Raw genomic sequence first — 13,209 nt, 5'->3', positions numbered from 1 at the left:
TTTCCCAGTAAGAAATTTTAGGAACTAGACAGAAAGAAGAATTAGAAAGAAACTTTCACTAGAATTTAGAAAACTTACTGATTTTGCTTTGCTCATTAATAAAAAATAAAAGAGCTTCTTATAATGAAAAATTATCTGAAATCTCAGGTAAAATTATGATAAATATAAAAAAAAGAAATCAAAATTTTAGAGAAAGAACCTGGAAAACATGATCAGTCTTAGAAATTAGTGAAATCTTGATAACATACAAGAAAACAATCTCATCATCTTGTTTGGCGATTTGGCGCCCCTCTGAGGCCCTTGGCGGGGCCAACCCCGGCTCTGGCGAGGAATCGTTAATTCAGTTTTATTGTAAGAACGATGTAATACTAAATAAATGAAAAATAAAAATGGGTTTTGACCACCCAAAAGACTGAAAGCCGAAAAGAGATTCTCGGTACCAGCCAAGGACAAAAACATCTATGTATTTAAAACGTCTACATTTATTTGAGTTCTGCATTTCATATTGAAATAGGGTATGTGTGCCATCAGTAATCTCATGCTCCCATTTTCATCCTATTCGAAAACAAGCGATTACGGCACCGATTGACTCCGTTCTTTTTGTTTTCATGGTTGCTCACTTCTAACAAAAAATACAAAAATAAGAAACAAAACAAACAGCGCTACAATCCTTTGTTTTTCGTGGGATGAAAATGGGAGCCACATGCTTAATAAGGGAACCAATACCCTATATCTGAGTTTCGTATTGTTTCGTCTCGACCATAAACCATCATTTTCTTCAAGACATGAAAGCGTTTTATGAGTTTGTTTTGCAGTTTCAAGACGAATTGCTCGGTTTGATAGCCATAACGATATCAGTTAAAAGTTGGTCACAAAATCAAATCAGGCACCACTGTTCCGACCAAAGATGCTACTGCTACCCCTGGTCGTCGTCATCTTTAGAAGAATTCATATCGCGTTATTTTTTTATATCGTCACTCACAAACCGTCGAACGGCAACGGTGGAGGCGCGCAAGCGAAAGAAAAATCCTGAGGTGAAAAGAGGCGGAGCCAAGATTTAGCACTCGCGCACGCACACTAGTCAAACAAGGCGAATCTCGCAAGACGATGTCGTTGACGACGGAAACACGGTGCAAGGATATGCGCGAGCTTGTTTTTTTTTAGTACAGGAAGGATCGAGGGGGAAATCTTGGCAAGACTCGTGCTGGTGGTAGAATTGGAAAGGGAAGAGGTTAGGATGAAAGAAATCTTGACGCACTAATACCTACAAGGAGACTGCGTTCCTTTTCGGTTGAATACACCAGCATGTAAGAAAGCGCGAGTAACGGAATTTTTGTGTCTTATCCTTTTCCTTTTTTGAAGTGTTTTTTGTGCGTTTGTTTTGTATATACAGCACGGCGTACACCAGACGGGTGTTTACTGTATGGGTAAGCTTTGCGTCCTTGTACCAAGCTCGGAAGGAGATGTAAGAATTGTAATCACTTTCGGCGGTGGGGTGAACTTCTTCGAGACGGTAGGAACACTAGTTGTACATAGACCACCGCGATGGCAAGATGATGCCACAGGGCGGTCGAGCGAGAGAGTGGTGGAAAGTTTCGGAAAAAGAAGCCTTTTAAATTTTTAAAAGGATATCGCGAGTCGTACGCGATTGCGTCGAAGAACCACGGCACGCGTTCGTGTCTGGGTGCAAAATAGTGTGTGCGTACGTGCGAATGATGCGTGAGTTGACAACGGATGGTACAGAGTAACCGCAAGGAAAAATTTAAATCACCTAGAACGTGAGTGCGGTTGAAACTTGTTTTTCCTGTCATTGACAGTCTCTGATGTGCTGGATCTTGGCCAAGGTGTATTTCCGGATTTGTTGGTGTTTAACGTTTATCCTGTGTGGGAAGTGAATTCGACGTAATATAGAAGAAAACTGCAATTGAAAAGTGTCCATGACAACAGGCTTAGCAGGAAGTTTAAGTTACGACAGTGAAAGTTCATCGGTAAAATAAACAACGATAGAAAGTGCAACTATATTCTAGAGTGAACGTGGACGTCTCTAGTCCCCTTGAGCAGATTACAAAAGTGCCTTGGTCGTTTAGAATATAAGGTAAGAAAAAAGAAACTAAAAACTGACTAGAAACAAGCATTCTGAGCAAAGTGAAATTTGTTTTCATAGGGTATCGGGTGCATGTGATTTCCATTTTCATCCTACAAAAAAAACTGAGGGTTAGAGTAGTGTTTGTTTTATTTCTTATTTTTGTATTTTTTGTTAGAAGTGAGCACGTATAAAACAACAAAATGAGCAGAATCGATCAGTGCCGTAATGGCTTGTTATCGAGTAGGATGAATTTGAGAGCGTAAGATTTCTTATGGCACACATACCCTATGAATTTATATGCTTCTGTGATTTTTTTTTAACTTTAATTACACTTCAAAAAACCAATTCCAATTGCTTTGTTTGTTTGCAAAATTATAACTCAGACATCAAACATGTGACGCTGGGAGGAAATTATTTGTCGCTTGAGGCATGACACGCGAGATTGCCATTTCTGGAGCAACATTTGAAAAGGGCCCAAGAGGTCTTGTGTCTTTTTTGTAAAACGCTCCGTAGGGCATAACAGCAGCCCGCCCACGCAAATGAACACCGTTATCCGAAAGATCGATGTTTGCTCTATTTGATAACGGTCTTAGTTTTTGTGAATAAGCTGAGGGGGGCTCAGGGGCGACGTGTGAAGTCATTGTTTACCAATGCTTGTATGCCCTTTTCAAATGTTGCTCCAGATTTCCTCTTTTCTGAAAGTAGCAAACATCGGGTCAAACGCAAAACGCGTAACCATATAGGTGTTAATTAAAGCATTACCTCTACATAGAAACCCCCTACGAAAGTAAGGTTCTTGGACCAAAGCTGTTCTTTTATGCTGAAGATTGATCTGAGCTGTCATAACCATAGTCACTGAAGAACGCCAGAGACGAAATTACACAGAGTACACTGTGAAGGACGCATAATGCGAAGAGCCATATAGGTCATACTGTAAGCTAATAAACAACCTATCAATAATTCCACCCTTATTGAGCCTCGCAGTTGAGGCTTAAGAAGGATAGCTGATTATCTCGGAGAAACACACGGTCAACTGCACCATTGCTCCGGTTAGCGAAGTAAGGGCAGAATACTGTGGTGGGCGCCCTAGTACTCCACAGGCTCCGTTAAGCGGTTAGGATTTTATTAGACCCCCTAACCATTCATTCTTAGGCACGGTAAGCACATAGCCGCATCACACCATGAATTAGGGATAAACAGGTGGCTCTTACCACAAGAACTGGCGGTCTTAGCCAATTTAGACAACCGCTACCGACACTACACAGCTATCTAGACTGATCGAGAAAAGAAGTTAATATTGATGATCAACTTCATACGAACCCGAACAGCCCCATTTCAAATGTTGATGTAGCCTTATGCTGTAGAATTCCTCCTGGGTTTGCCTCAGAGATTGCGCCGAGGATTTCTTTCAGATATATCTCCAGAGTTTTTTTTTTTCAGAGATCCCACCATAAATTCCTTTTAAGATTCCTCCAAACCCTTTCAGGAATTCGTTTCGGGATTCTACCAGAGATTTTTGCCAGTATTCCGGTATGCCTTTTTCCTTGAATATGTACAGGATCCGTATCCAGATGTATCCAGACATTTATATGTATAGGGATTTCTCCAAACAATTCTTCGAGAATCATTCCATGGATTTATCCAGGCATTTGTCTAAAGATTTTCCTGGGATTAGTATTTCTTCAGAAATTCCTTCTGGAATATTTCCAGAAATTCTACCGGAAATTCATGCAAGGATTTCTCCGGGGACTCCTCTATAAATTTCTTTAAAAATCTCTATAAATGCCTCCAGTTATTTCTACAGAAATTACTCAAACAGCTTATCCAAGAATCATGATCCTTCTCGGGATTTTTTTTCTTGGACGGTCTTATGGATTTCCCTATAGAATCTTCTCTTCTGACTCCTCTAGTATTTTCTCTTGGTAATACTATAAGAATATCACTTGGTATTGCTTTAGGAATAATACTACTTGGAATCCTTCGGAACTGCTCAAGAAATTCAACTTCTCCGAGGATTTCTCTGGGAATTTTATCTAGAATCTTAATAGTGATTTCTCCGGAGATTTCAATAAGAATACCTTCTATGATTTTTCTAGAAATTACTCAAGGGATCTATCCAAGAATTCCTTCAGGGATGTCTGCAGCAGTGCTGAAAAATTCATTTCGTCATATCTAAATTCAATCACCTACAGCTCATTTTAGAAGCTGAACCTGAGAATATGGTATATGAAAAACTTGTGCGGCTAGACCAGTTCTGCAAGAAAGTCACGGAAAAACCGCTATTTTTCGAATACTTAGGGTAAATGTCACGGACTACCTTCAAAAAATGCAAATGATATTCACGGTGAATATCATTTGGCATTTTTCAAAGGTAGTCCGTGACATTTACATTAAATATTCGAAAAATAGCGGTTTTTCCGTGACTTTCTTGCAGAACTGGTCTAGCCGCACAAGTTTTTCGTACACCATATTCTCAGGTTCAGCTTCTAAAATGAGCTGTAGGTGGTTGAATTTAAATATGACGAAATGAAATTTTCAGCACTGGTCTGCAGACATTTCGCTGATAATTGCAAAAGAGATTCCTTCACAAATTGTTCAAGGGATTTATTCGGGAACCCCTCTGAAGGTTCCCACGGAAACTACTTACGGGATTCCTTTAGGAATTCCTATAGGATTTTGTCTTATCATTTTTCGGATCATTTCCCCATGAATGCTTCCCGAAATTTCACCTGCATTTCGGCCGTGATACATCTTAGGATTTTTTAGAGTTTTCTCTAAGGATTCTTCCACAGAGAGTCCTTTAAAGGTTTTTTCACGGGTTTTTCTATGAAAGCGCGCTTTTTCCGTTACTGGCCTAACCGCTCTCAATACTTATTAAGGTGACAAGGACAATGAACAAGCGACAGGGTAGCTTTTCTACTTAGAACACTTTGGAAATTAAAGCGAGAAGATTGTGGGAACGAATATAGCTCGGGCAGTATACGTTATTACAACATACTTGTCGATCAGATGTTGATTCATTTTCATTCGACCGGTTCTGCTTCTCTTGCCGCTTAATGTATCCTATATACTACTGTTACTTTAAGCTGCTAGAAGGCTGTGTCCCAGTCGAGATTTCTTAACAAGCAGAATAAGCAGAAGAAATAAAATATCGAATAATTCTACCGTAAAATGCAAAAAATAGTTATTTATGCAACGAGACGAGTTGCAAAATGATGATTTTTACAGCACGAGTTGTACATTTATCCAACGAGGCTTGCCGAGTTGGATAAATACGACGAGTGCTGTAAAAATCGAGTTTTGCAACGAGTTGCATACAACATTTTTTGCAATGACAAAAAACATTCATTAGTATGATCAATGCCATCAGCATCATCGTGCTTCGCGGTGGTTGAATAGGAACGACCACGTGCTCCGTCATGCTATATACGAAATTTTGATCAAGCAAGCCGGTCTAGAACCGTCACAGTTTGTCAAGCTCCAACCGTGGAAACGGTGGAAACTCAAGTTGTCAATCAAACAATTGCATTATGATTCATAATGCAACCCAAATGAGTTGCATTATGAACCATAATGCAACTGTTTGGTATAGTTCAGAAAAGTAGGCCGTTGTGATACCAAAACGGCAAGTATAAAACACATTTTATAGTGCTGAATTGCAAAAAAAACATTTCTCATACTAAGCTCAAAATATTCACAAAAAAAAAAACATTTTACGCTGCTAAAATCTGGTTGAACATTAGAATGGGTGTAATCTTTGACCACAAAGCACCCCCAACTAGGTTATCCAAAACAAACCGATGTTTGAAAAGTCAAGGTACTCAAGCCTTAAATGAGAGATAATCTCTCAATACATATTATGTATATTTTAAAAGACACTATGACTACACCATCTTCAGCCAGAGGCTGCACAGACTGAACATTACACTAACACGAGACAACGGAGAACACACACAACACATGGCCCAATGGAGAATTTTCCGTTTGACGAAAAGTTTTTCCCGACTGGAGCGGGAATCGAACCCGCACTCCAAGGCTTACGAAACGCCTAGACGACTGACGCCGCTAACCGCGCGGCCACGATGCAGTTTTTGTTTAAAGCTAAGATTTTCTAAAATAAAAAATCATTCAGAATTTTCGCTATGGCGATTTTTTTTTCAATTACCCCTTTTCATAAAAAAATTAAATTTTTTTTTCGGAATAAATTTTCAATTTCTGATTTTTTTAAACAATTTTTTGTATTTTTCTATGGACCCCTAAGCATTCTTGAATGATATTGGTTATTGAAATATAGTGTTAATATTGACAGCAGAACCACAGACAAACAGACGTAACACTTCGAACATTTTTCGAATCAAATCATAGTCACGGAAACATGTTCGCCCAATGCTAAAAGGACTGAGTTTGGCCGACCATCAACTAGGTGGCAGTAGTGGGCAAACTTCAAACTCGAGCAAAAACGATGCGAGCGCCACGGGTGGTCAGTTGGCCAACTATCAAATTTTCAAATAGACCGTTAAATCGGTGTACGATGCAAAATATCAGAGTGTTACGTCTGTTTGTCTATGGCAGAACCTTTTTATTGTTGATATAAAGAGCATTTTAATAAAGCCCCTTCAAATATTGTAGGCTTCGGGGCCGAGCGGTTAGCCGCGTCAGTCGTTTACACGGCGTGTGTATGGGAAAAGTTTATAACAAAAAAATGGGCATCGTCAAATTTTTCGCTATTCAAAAATAGAGGCTTTCAGCTTTCATTTGCAGGGTCCCTCAAAAAAATCCACCGAGGGATTCCGAACAACTTTTTCAGAATACTGTTTTTCCCCATACAAAATGCACGGTTCCAAATTAATCCCTATTTCTACTTAACAAACATACCCAATTTTTGTATGAAAAAGTTCCCCCGATGGAATATTTCGATGTTGGGCTTGAATGAAAGCTGGTAGCGTCAACTTTCACGTAGCGTAAAAATTAGCGATGCCCATTTTTTTGTAATAAATTTGTTCTACCAGACACACCGTGGTTTAGGTGACTCGCAAGCCTCGGAATGTGGGTCCGATTCCTGCTCCAGCCGGGAAAAACTTTTCGTCAATCAGAAATTCTCCATTGGGCCACTGGGTGTGCTTTGTGTTGACCGTTGTCGAATGTTAATAATGTTAAGTCTGTAGAGGCCACAAGGTCGAAGATGGTATAATTGTTTAAAAAAATATCCTCAAACATATTCGGAGACGAAGCAACGAACCGTTTTCGAGTTATAATTTTTAAATAAGAAAATTGGGGGAAATCCTGGAGGATTTTTTGGAGACATTCTTGGAGGAATGAGCTCCTGGAAGAATTTCTGAAAAAAAAAATCCTTAAAAGTATTTCTGAAGGAGTTCCTGAAGGAATTAATGGAGGAACTTCTGGAGTAAGTCCTGGATGGATTTCTGCAAACACACCATGAACAATTCCTTCAGGAATTCTTGAATGTATTTACTTTGGTGGGTGAAATTGCTACTAGCCATGTATTGATATGGGAAAGTAGACCACGAGGAAGGAGGGTGTTGAAAGTTGTCCAAAAAATGCTGCGTCATATGTGGATACTGCCTAGCTGGAAATTATAGAGAAAATCCTGGAAAAGGCCTGGAGGAATTCCTTGAGAAATTCATGGGGAATTTCCTCGAGGAATTCTTGGAGGAGCTCCTCAAGAAATGCTTGAAGGAATTACTGCAACAATTCTTGGAGGAATTTCTTGAGAAAGGATTTTAAGGAAGATTATTATGATTTAGAAAAAAAATCGTGAAGGAATTCTCGGAGAATTTTGTAAAGGAATTCTTGGAGGTCACATCTACGCGATTCGTGCGTTGAACTGGAATGCCACCAGTTACATATTTCATACCATTCAGTTCGTAACAGTTGCTCGTCTACAGTCATGTGGACGTCGAATTTTTGTGTTATGTTAGAATTATGTTAGATAACTGATTTAAATTTGGGTTTCAAAGGGACAGTAAATAAAACTAACATAATAAAGCTGTAATAAAATCAATTCATTATTGCCAATCATTTTTACAAATATTTTTGATAAAATGATAAACAAACAGTGTTTCTTCTTTAAATACGATGTAGTATAATTCTTCTGATAACATGTTTTTTATTTGCATTTCAAACTATTATACATTAAACGAAACAACTAAATCAAAACCTAAAAACTAAAACCATTTGGGAATTGACGATTGTAGGTACCTGTTGCTCTATTTATTTTTTGCTTGATAAATCTACTTGAAATCCCCCTGCCGCTGTCCCGGAATCATCGCGAAGCCTGAGACGCGCACACAGTCCCAAACTGATCGCAGTCATCGATCCGCGTAGCCGGAGGAGGATTGCGCTGCTATTGCTCTGTTCACTTGCCCCCGGAATGTACCTCCCTTCCAGTGGGAATCGCCAGGGAGACAAACTCCACCGAAGGGAGATCCTTTCCTTTTAGGGCTCAAAATCAATTAACTGAAAGGTCGGAAACTTGACACCCGTAAAATTGCAGCTGGTCCAGGCATCAGAAATTCCCGGAATCAAATGGAACCACACGAAACACGCACACCAGATTCGACGGGGCCCAGTTGATCTGCTTATTTCAGTCTGATTCTGGACCAGCCGATTGGGAACTCAAGTTTCCAGTGCGGATTGCAATATAATAAAATGATAATAAATCCTTTTCCTTTAAAGCTTGCAGTCGTTTGTCACTTTACTGTTTTGCATAAACGCCATCTTCCTTAAAATTAACGAACGAGTCCCCCTCTGGGATTCGGTCAGCGCAGAGAGTTTCCTCAGAGAGTCAGAGAGGGAATTCAAAGACCGTCAAAATCCACCAGAGGGACACGTTCAATGAGCTTGTTTCGATTCGTTCACTTCTGGTTACTCGTTATTTGGCTTGCTTGTAGTTTTGTTCGATTGATCGATTAATTTGAATAGTGCCGTTTGAAATTTTCCTTGTCTTTTCTGTGAAGATGGTGGATGGATCAACTGCGCAGTTGTCACGACTTGGTGTCATAAATTAATCGATAAATCGAATCGTTTCGTGTTACTTATGGATTATTTTTTTGGTTAGATTTTTTTGTTATTTTTATGCTTTTAAAACTAAATATTTTGAAAACTAAAATGACTTTCCAAGCAGAGAGGCAAATCAACTATTTGAAATATCACATAGTTTCTCGATTAGCATAGGTAGGTTGTCATTGGCGACTAGTCTTTTTTCAGTTGCATCCATTTTGGTGGGGTTGAGAGAATTAGTGGACAACTTAGGATCGATAATCAAATTTATAGGAAGAAAGGTGCTAGCCTGAGCCTCAGGAAGACTTCAGGTATAGCTTACTCTGGTTCGTTCATTCGCAGCCGAGCGAAGTCCTCGAAGACAATGTTGTCATCATCATCGGCATAGTGGGAGTTCTCGTAGCGGTGACGCTCGATCGACTTCATCTTCTTGAGAGCGTTGACGCGCTCGCGCTCGACGGTTCCTGTGAAAGTTACCAAACATTCAGAATAATCTTGAAGTATCAACAAAAGAAGAACTTCACTATCTTACCGGGAGCAGGGGTCAGCAGTTTGAAGGGAACGTCAGTCTGCAGCTCTCCGCCAAGGGTACCGCAGTTCAGTTTCACTCGAAGCGAGTACGAAATGATGATACCCATGGCATCGGAATGGCTCTTGCCTTCGCTGATCATGGTGGAAGAGGCCAGGTTGACGTCTTCATCCCGCAGATGCCCATCGAGGGCAATTCCGCGGCGATCCTTGTTGCTGGAAGCCAACGGCACCAGGAAGAAGGACTTGGTGAAGCTTGCTCCCGGGGTGATCGGGCAGCCTTCGCGAGTTTCCAGCGATGCGATGTGCTTGCTGAACTGGGCGTTGACCATCGTCACCTGTTGGAAGGAAAGTCGGATTAGATCGTTCGTAAGCAGAGCTGAAGTAGCTGTTTGATAAACTAAAACACATGCTAACCTCGCAGTGTTGCACCACGAAGCACTTGATGCTCTTGACGGTCTTGCGTGAGTTGTTCGTAATAACAATGTTGGCGGAGATCTTCTCGCCATGGTAGTAGATCTCCCGATCGAGGGTGACCTCCAAGTTGATCTTTCCCTGCGAGAAGGTGAAGCCCTTGCTGACCAACGACGAAGGTAGACGGCGGCCACGAGTGTTTGGGGCGTGCTGCAGCTTCTTGATCATCAGTCCAACGCTGCTACGCTTGTGGCCCTTCTCTTCATCGTCTTCACCAACGTAGATCTTGATCGAGTATTCCACACCAAGTGGCTTACCCTGATCATCCTCACCGGCCTGCAGCGTAACCGAGCTTGGGGCCATGTTCGGGAAGTGGAATGTGAATGGGTATGCATTCTCGCCCAGCTTCTTGACCAGGCGCTCCTGCATGGGGGTCATCTCCATCTTGGAGTTCACCATGGGATAGACCTGCTCCTTGCACAGGACCATCTCCTTGGAAAACTTGACCCCCATGACCTCATCCTCTTCGCGACCATAACGGTACACAGTGACGAGCTATAGACGAACGAGACGAGAAAAAACGTTACGTGAGAACACCGTAATCCAATTATCGTAATGAAATTAACTCGTATTCCGATGCACATAATAGATAAATCAAATTATGACCAACGTAGAACTTCTGAATGACGCACCTGGCCGAAGACCTTGCGTCCGCGCAGATATTCCTGGTCGATGACGACCACGCCATCGACGGGTTCGCAGTAGTCTACATGGTCGATGAAGTCACGCTTTCCCAGATAGACGGTTAGCTTGCCATTTGGTGCGGATTTCTTAAAAACTTTCACAGCGACAACCATCACTAGATTTGTAGATTGATTTTCTCGCGACAGCTACTTTAAACTTGAATAGAATAATATATTCCCACTACTGTTCTTTAGAACTTTGATGATTTGTTAAGTATTACTAGTTTCACTAGATTACTTTCACTCGAACTTAAACTTTGCTATGTTATCGGGTTTGAACAACAACCAGAAGTGCAACTGGTCTCCGGCATGGGAATCGTTTTTATACCTTTCGCCTGGACCATGCACCGAAAAGGCTTCCTTCAGGGCTTACCGTTCGCGTGTTATTCTAACCAAATTACCTAACGCATGTTCTTTCCCTGTCATCCTCTCTTCCTTGTTTATTTTATTGTTTCGATTTTATTTCCCCATTTTCATGGCTATGAAAAATAGTACCCTGTGTTACACACGACACGCTGTTACAGGGGTGGCCAATTTGTCGCCATCATCAGGTGTTCGTCGCCTGTTCCTGTGCAGTCCATGCATTATGTCTGCTGTTTACATACACACAAGCATCTGTAATCCTATTTTAACATTGCAAGGTAAAGCGAAGTTGACCGATGATGGATGCGACGTCATCGATTGGAATTCCATCGATGAAGCGTACAGAAACGTTTTCCCCTAATGTTGTTGGAATGTGGTCTACGGAGTGTATGTACCACACCCGTCAAAATAGCTTGTCACATATGAGGTTTTCTGTGTAAATTGCTGCGAAAACATGTGACTTACAAACGTGAACTCTCAGAATAGCAAATGAAGTCGATAAACTGAAGTATGTATTCGGAATCTATGCATTCCTTCACGTGTTGTATCGGAATCAAATGTTTGCTCTCTCTCTCTTCTTGACGTAACGTCCTCATTGGGACAAAGCCTGCTTCTCAGCTTAGTGTTCTATGAGCACTTCCACAGTTATTAACTGAGAGCTTCCTCTGCCAATGACCATTTTGCATGTATATCGTGTGGCAGGCACGAAGATACTCTATGTCCAAGGAAGTCAAGGAAATTTCCTTTACGAAAAGATCCTGGACCGACCGGGAATCTAACCCGTCACCCTCAGCATGGTCATGCTGAATACCCGTGCGTTTACCGCCTCGGCTATATGGGCCCTTTTGTTTGCTATGGATGGCTAATAGATATATTTTCTGATTTAGATCAAACTGTATTGCCATTAATTACTCATATTTAAATTGGGAGTTATATTTATTTTGATAAATGGTGCTATCAAAAATGTATGAAAAGTGTGGTTTAACTATAACTAATTCCATAAACTAAATATCAAAGTATTGTGCTTGACTAATTCATTGCGTTTTGTTTTTCGTGTTATTACCTCCAGGATAGACTGTCCCAAAAAAAAATCGATGTTCGAAAAGTCAAGGTGCTCAACCCTTTAATGAAAGATATACATATTAGAAGCATTTTTATAGAAAGTTCGATTTTCTAAAAAATCGTGTGGAGGCTCCGCCAGGGCTAGTAAAAAGTATATTTTTTGAACATTTTCTCATCAAAATTTACTAAAAAATTACATGTACTATTTTTTTTAGTTTCAACCATGAACATTTTATCTGACAGTATTATTTATATGTACCATTTCTCTAACAAAAAATTATTAATATATTTGATTTTTTTTGAGAATTTTAATGAATAAGGGTCATTTCCAAAAATTGTTCTCTCAGCCCGTGGCTTGCTTCATAAGCAGATGGTCATGGGTTCGATCTCAGCCCCGGCACTTTCGTCAGCTCCTCTTTCCCCCTGAGAGCAGCTGACACTGACCCTCTTGAGCCCATGGCTCAAATGAACCCGGATACTTGGACATCGGCGAACGGCAACCTATAATGGACCCCCAATCTGGAAACAGGAACAACCAACAGCCACACATCAACATCCTCGTGCTCGTCATTCTACCATGATAGGGTAGAAAGTGAAAGCAGCGCAACGGCAACCAGTTCGATGTAGTACAATTAGAATAGAATACATTTTGGCGCTGTACAAAGTTTATGTACAGCTTCCAATTGGAATCGCTCACGCAGTGCCCTAGTGGACAATAGAGCTGTAAATTAGGTTAAGTGGTTGAAGAATAAAAAAAACTTGCACAGAACGGGATGTGGTCAAAAATGATACCATTTCGAATTCCAATGATAATCGTGGCAAAGGACATTCAAATTTTCGATCATAAAGTACCGTCAAACGGGGCTACTTGGACCAGCGGTGTAACTTGCAACACGATGACTTACACTAAATGTGAAGTTTTTTCAATAATAATGAAAACTAGTATGCCCTTCTATTTCGATTATACACACCAAATTTTTTGAAACGCTTCCA

The 13,209-nt window shown here is 40.6% G+C and overlaps 2 protein-coding genes across 2 annotated transcripts in view; one reads left to right on the top strand and one right to left on the bottom strand.

Annotated features, from left to right (window-relative positions):
• The first annotated feature begins 1,470 nt into the window (after positions 1–1,470).
• The window catches only part of LOC109420874 (peroxisomal targeting signal 2 receptor), a 99,019-nt gene continuing 87,280 nt past the window's right edge, over positions 1,471–13,209 (top strand). The window contains exon 1 of the mRNA XM_019695372.3: positions 1,471–2,095. The gene's annotated coding sequence lies outside the window, so the exon portion shown is untranslated. The remainder of the gene's footprint in view (positions 2,096–13,209) is intronic.
• On the bottom strand, positions 8,089–11,101 carry LOC115270414 (arrestin homolog). The gene is made up of 4 exons (XM_029880094.2): positions 10,741–11,101; positions 10,052–10,603; positions 9,639–9,972; positions 8,089–9,570 (listed from the first exon to the last, which is right to left on the bottom strand). Exons 1-4 carry the CDS (start codon positions 10,903–10,905, stop codon positions 9,425–9,427), a joined length of 1,197 nt encoding a protein of 398 aa, XP_029735954.1. The 5' UTR covers positions 10,906–11,101; the 3' UTR covers positions 8,089–9,424.

This window comes from Aedes albopictus, chromosome 2 (assembly GCF_035046485.1).
Source record: "Aedes albopictus strain Foshan chromosome 2, AalbF5, whole genome shotgun sequence".
In the NCBI taxonomy this organism is placed as follows: Eukaryota; Metazoa; Arthropoda; class Insecta; order Diptera; family Culicidae; genus Aedes; species Aedes albopictus.
The sequence above is the reverse complement of the archived record's forward strand: the minus strand, read 5'-3'. Positions and strand labels throughout refer to the sequence as shown.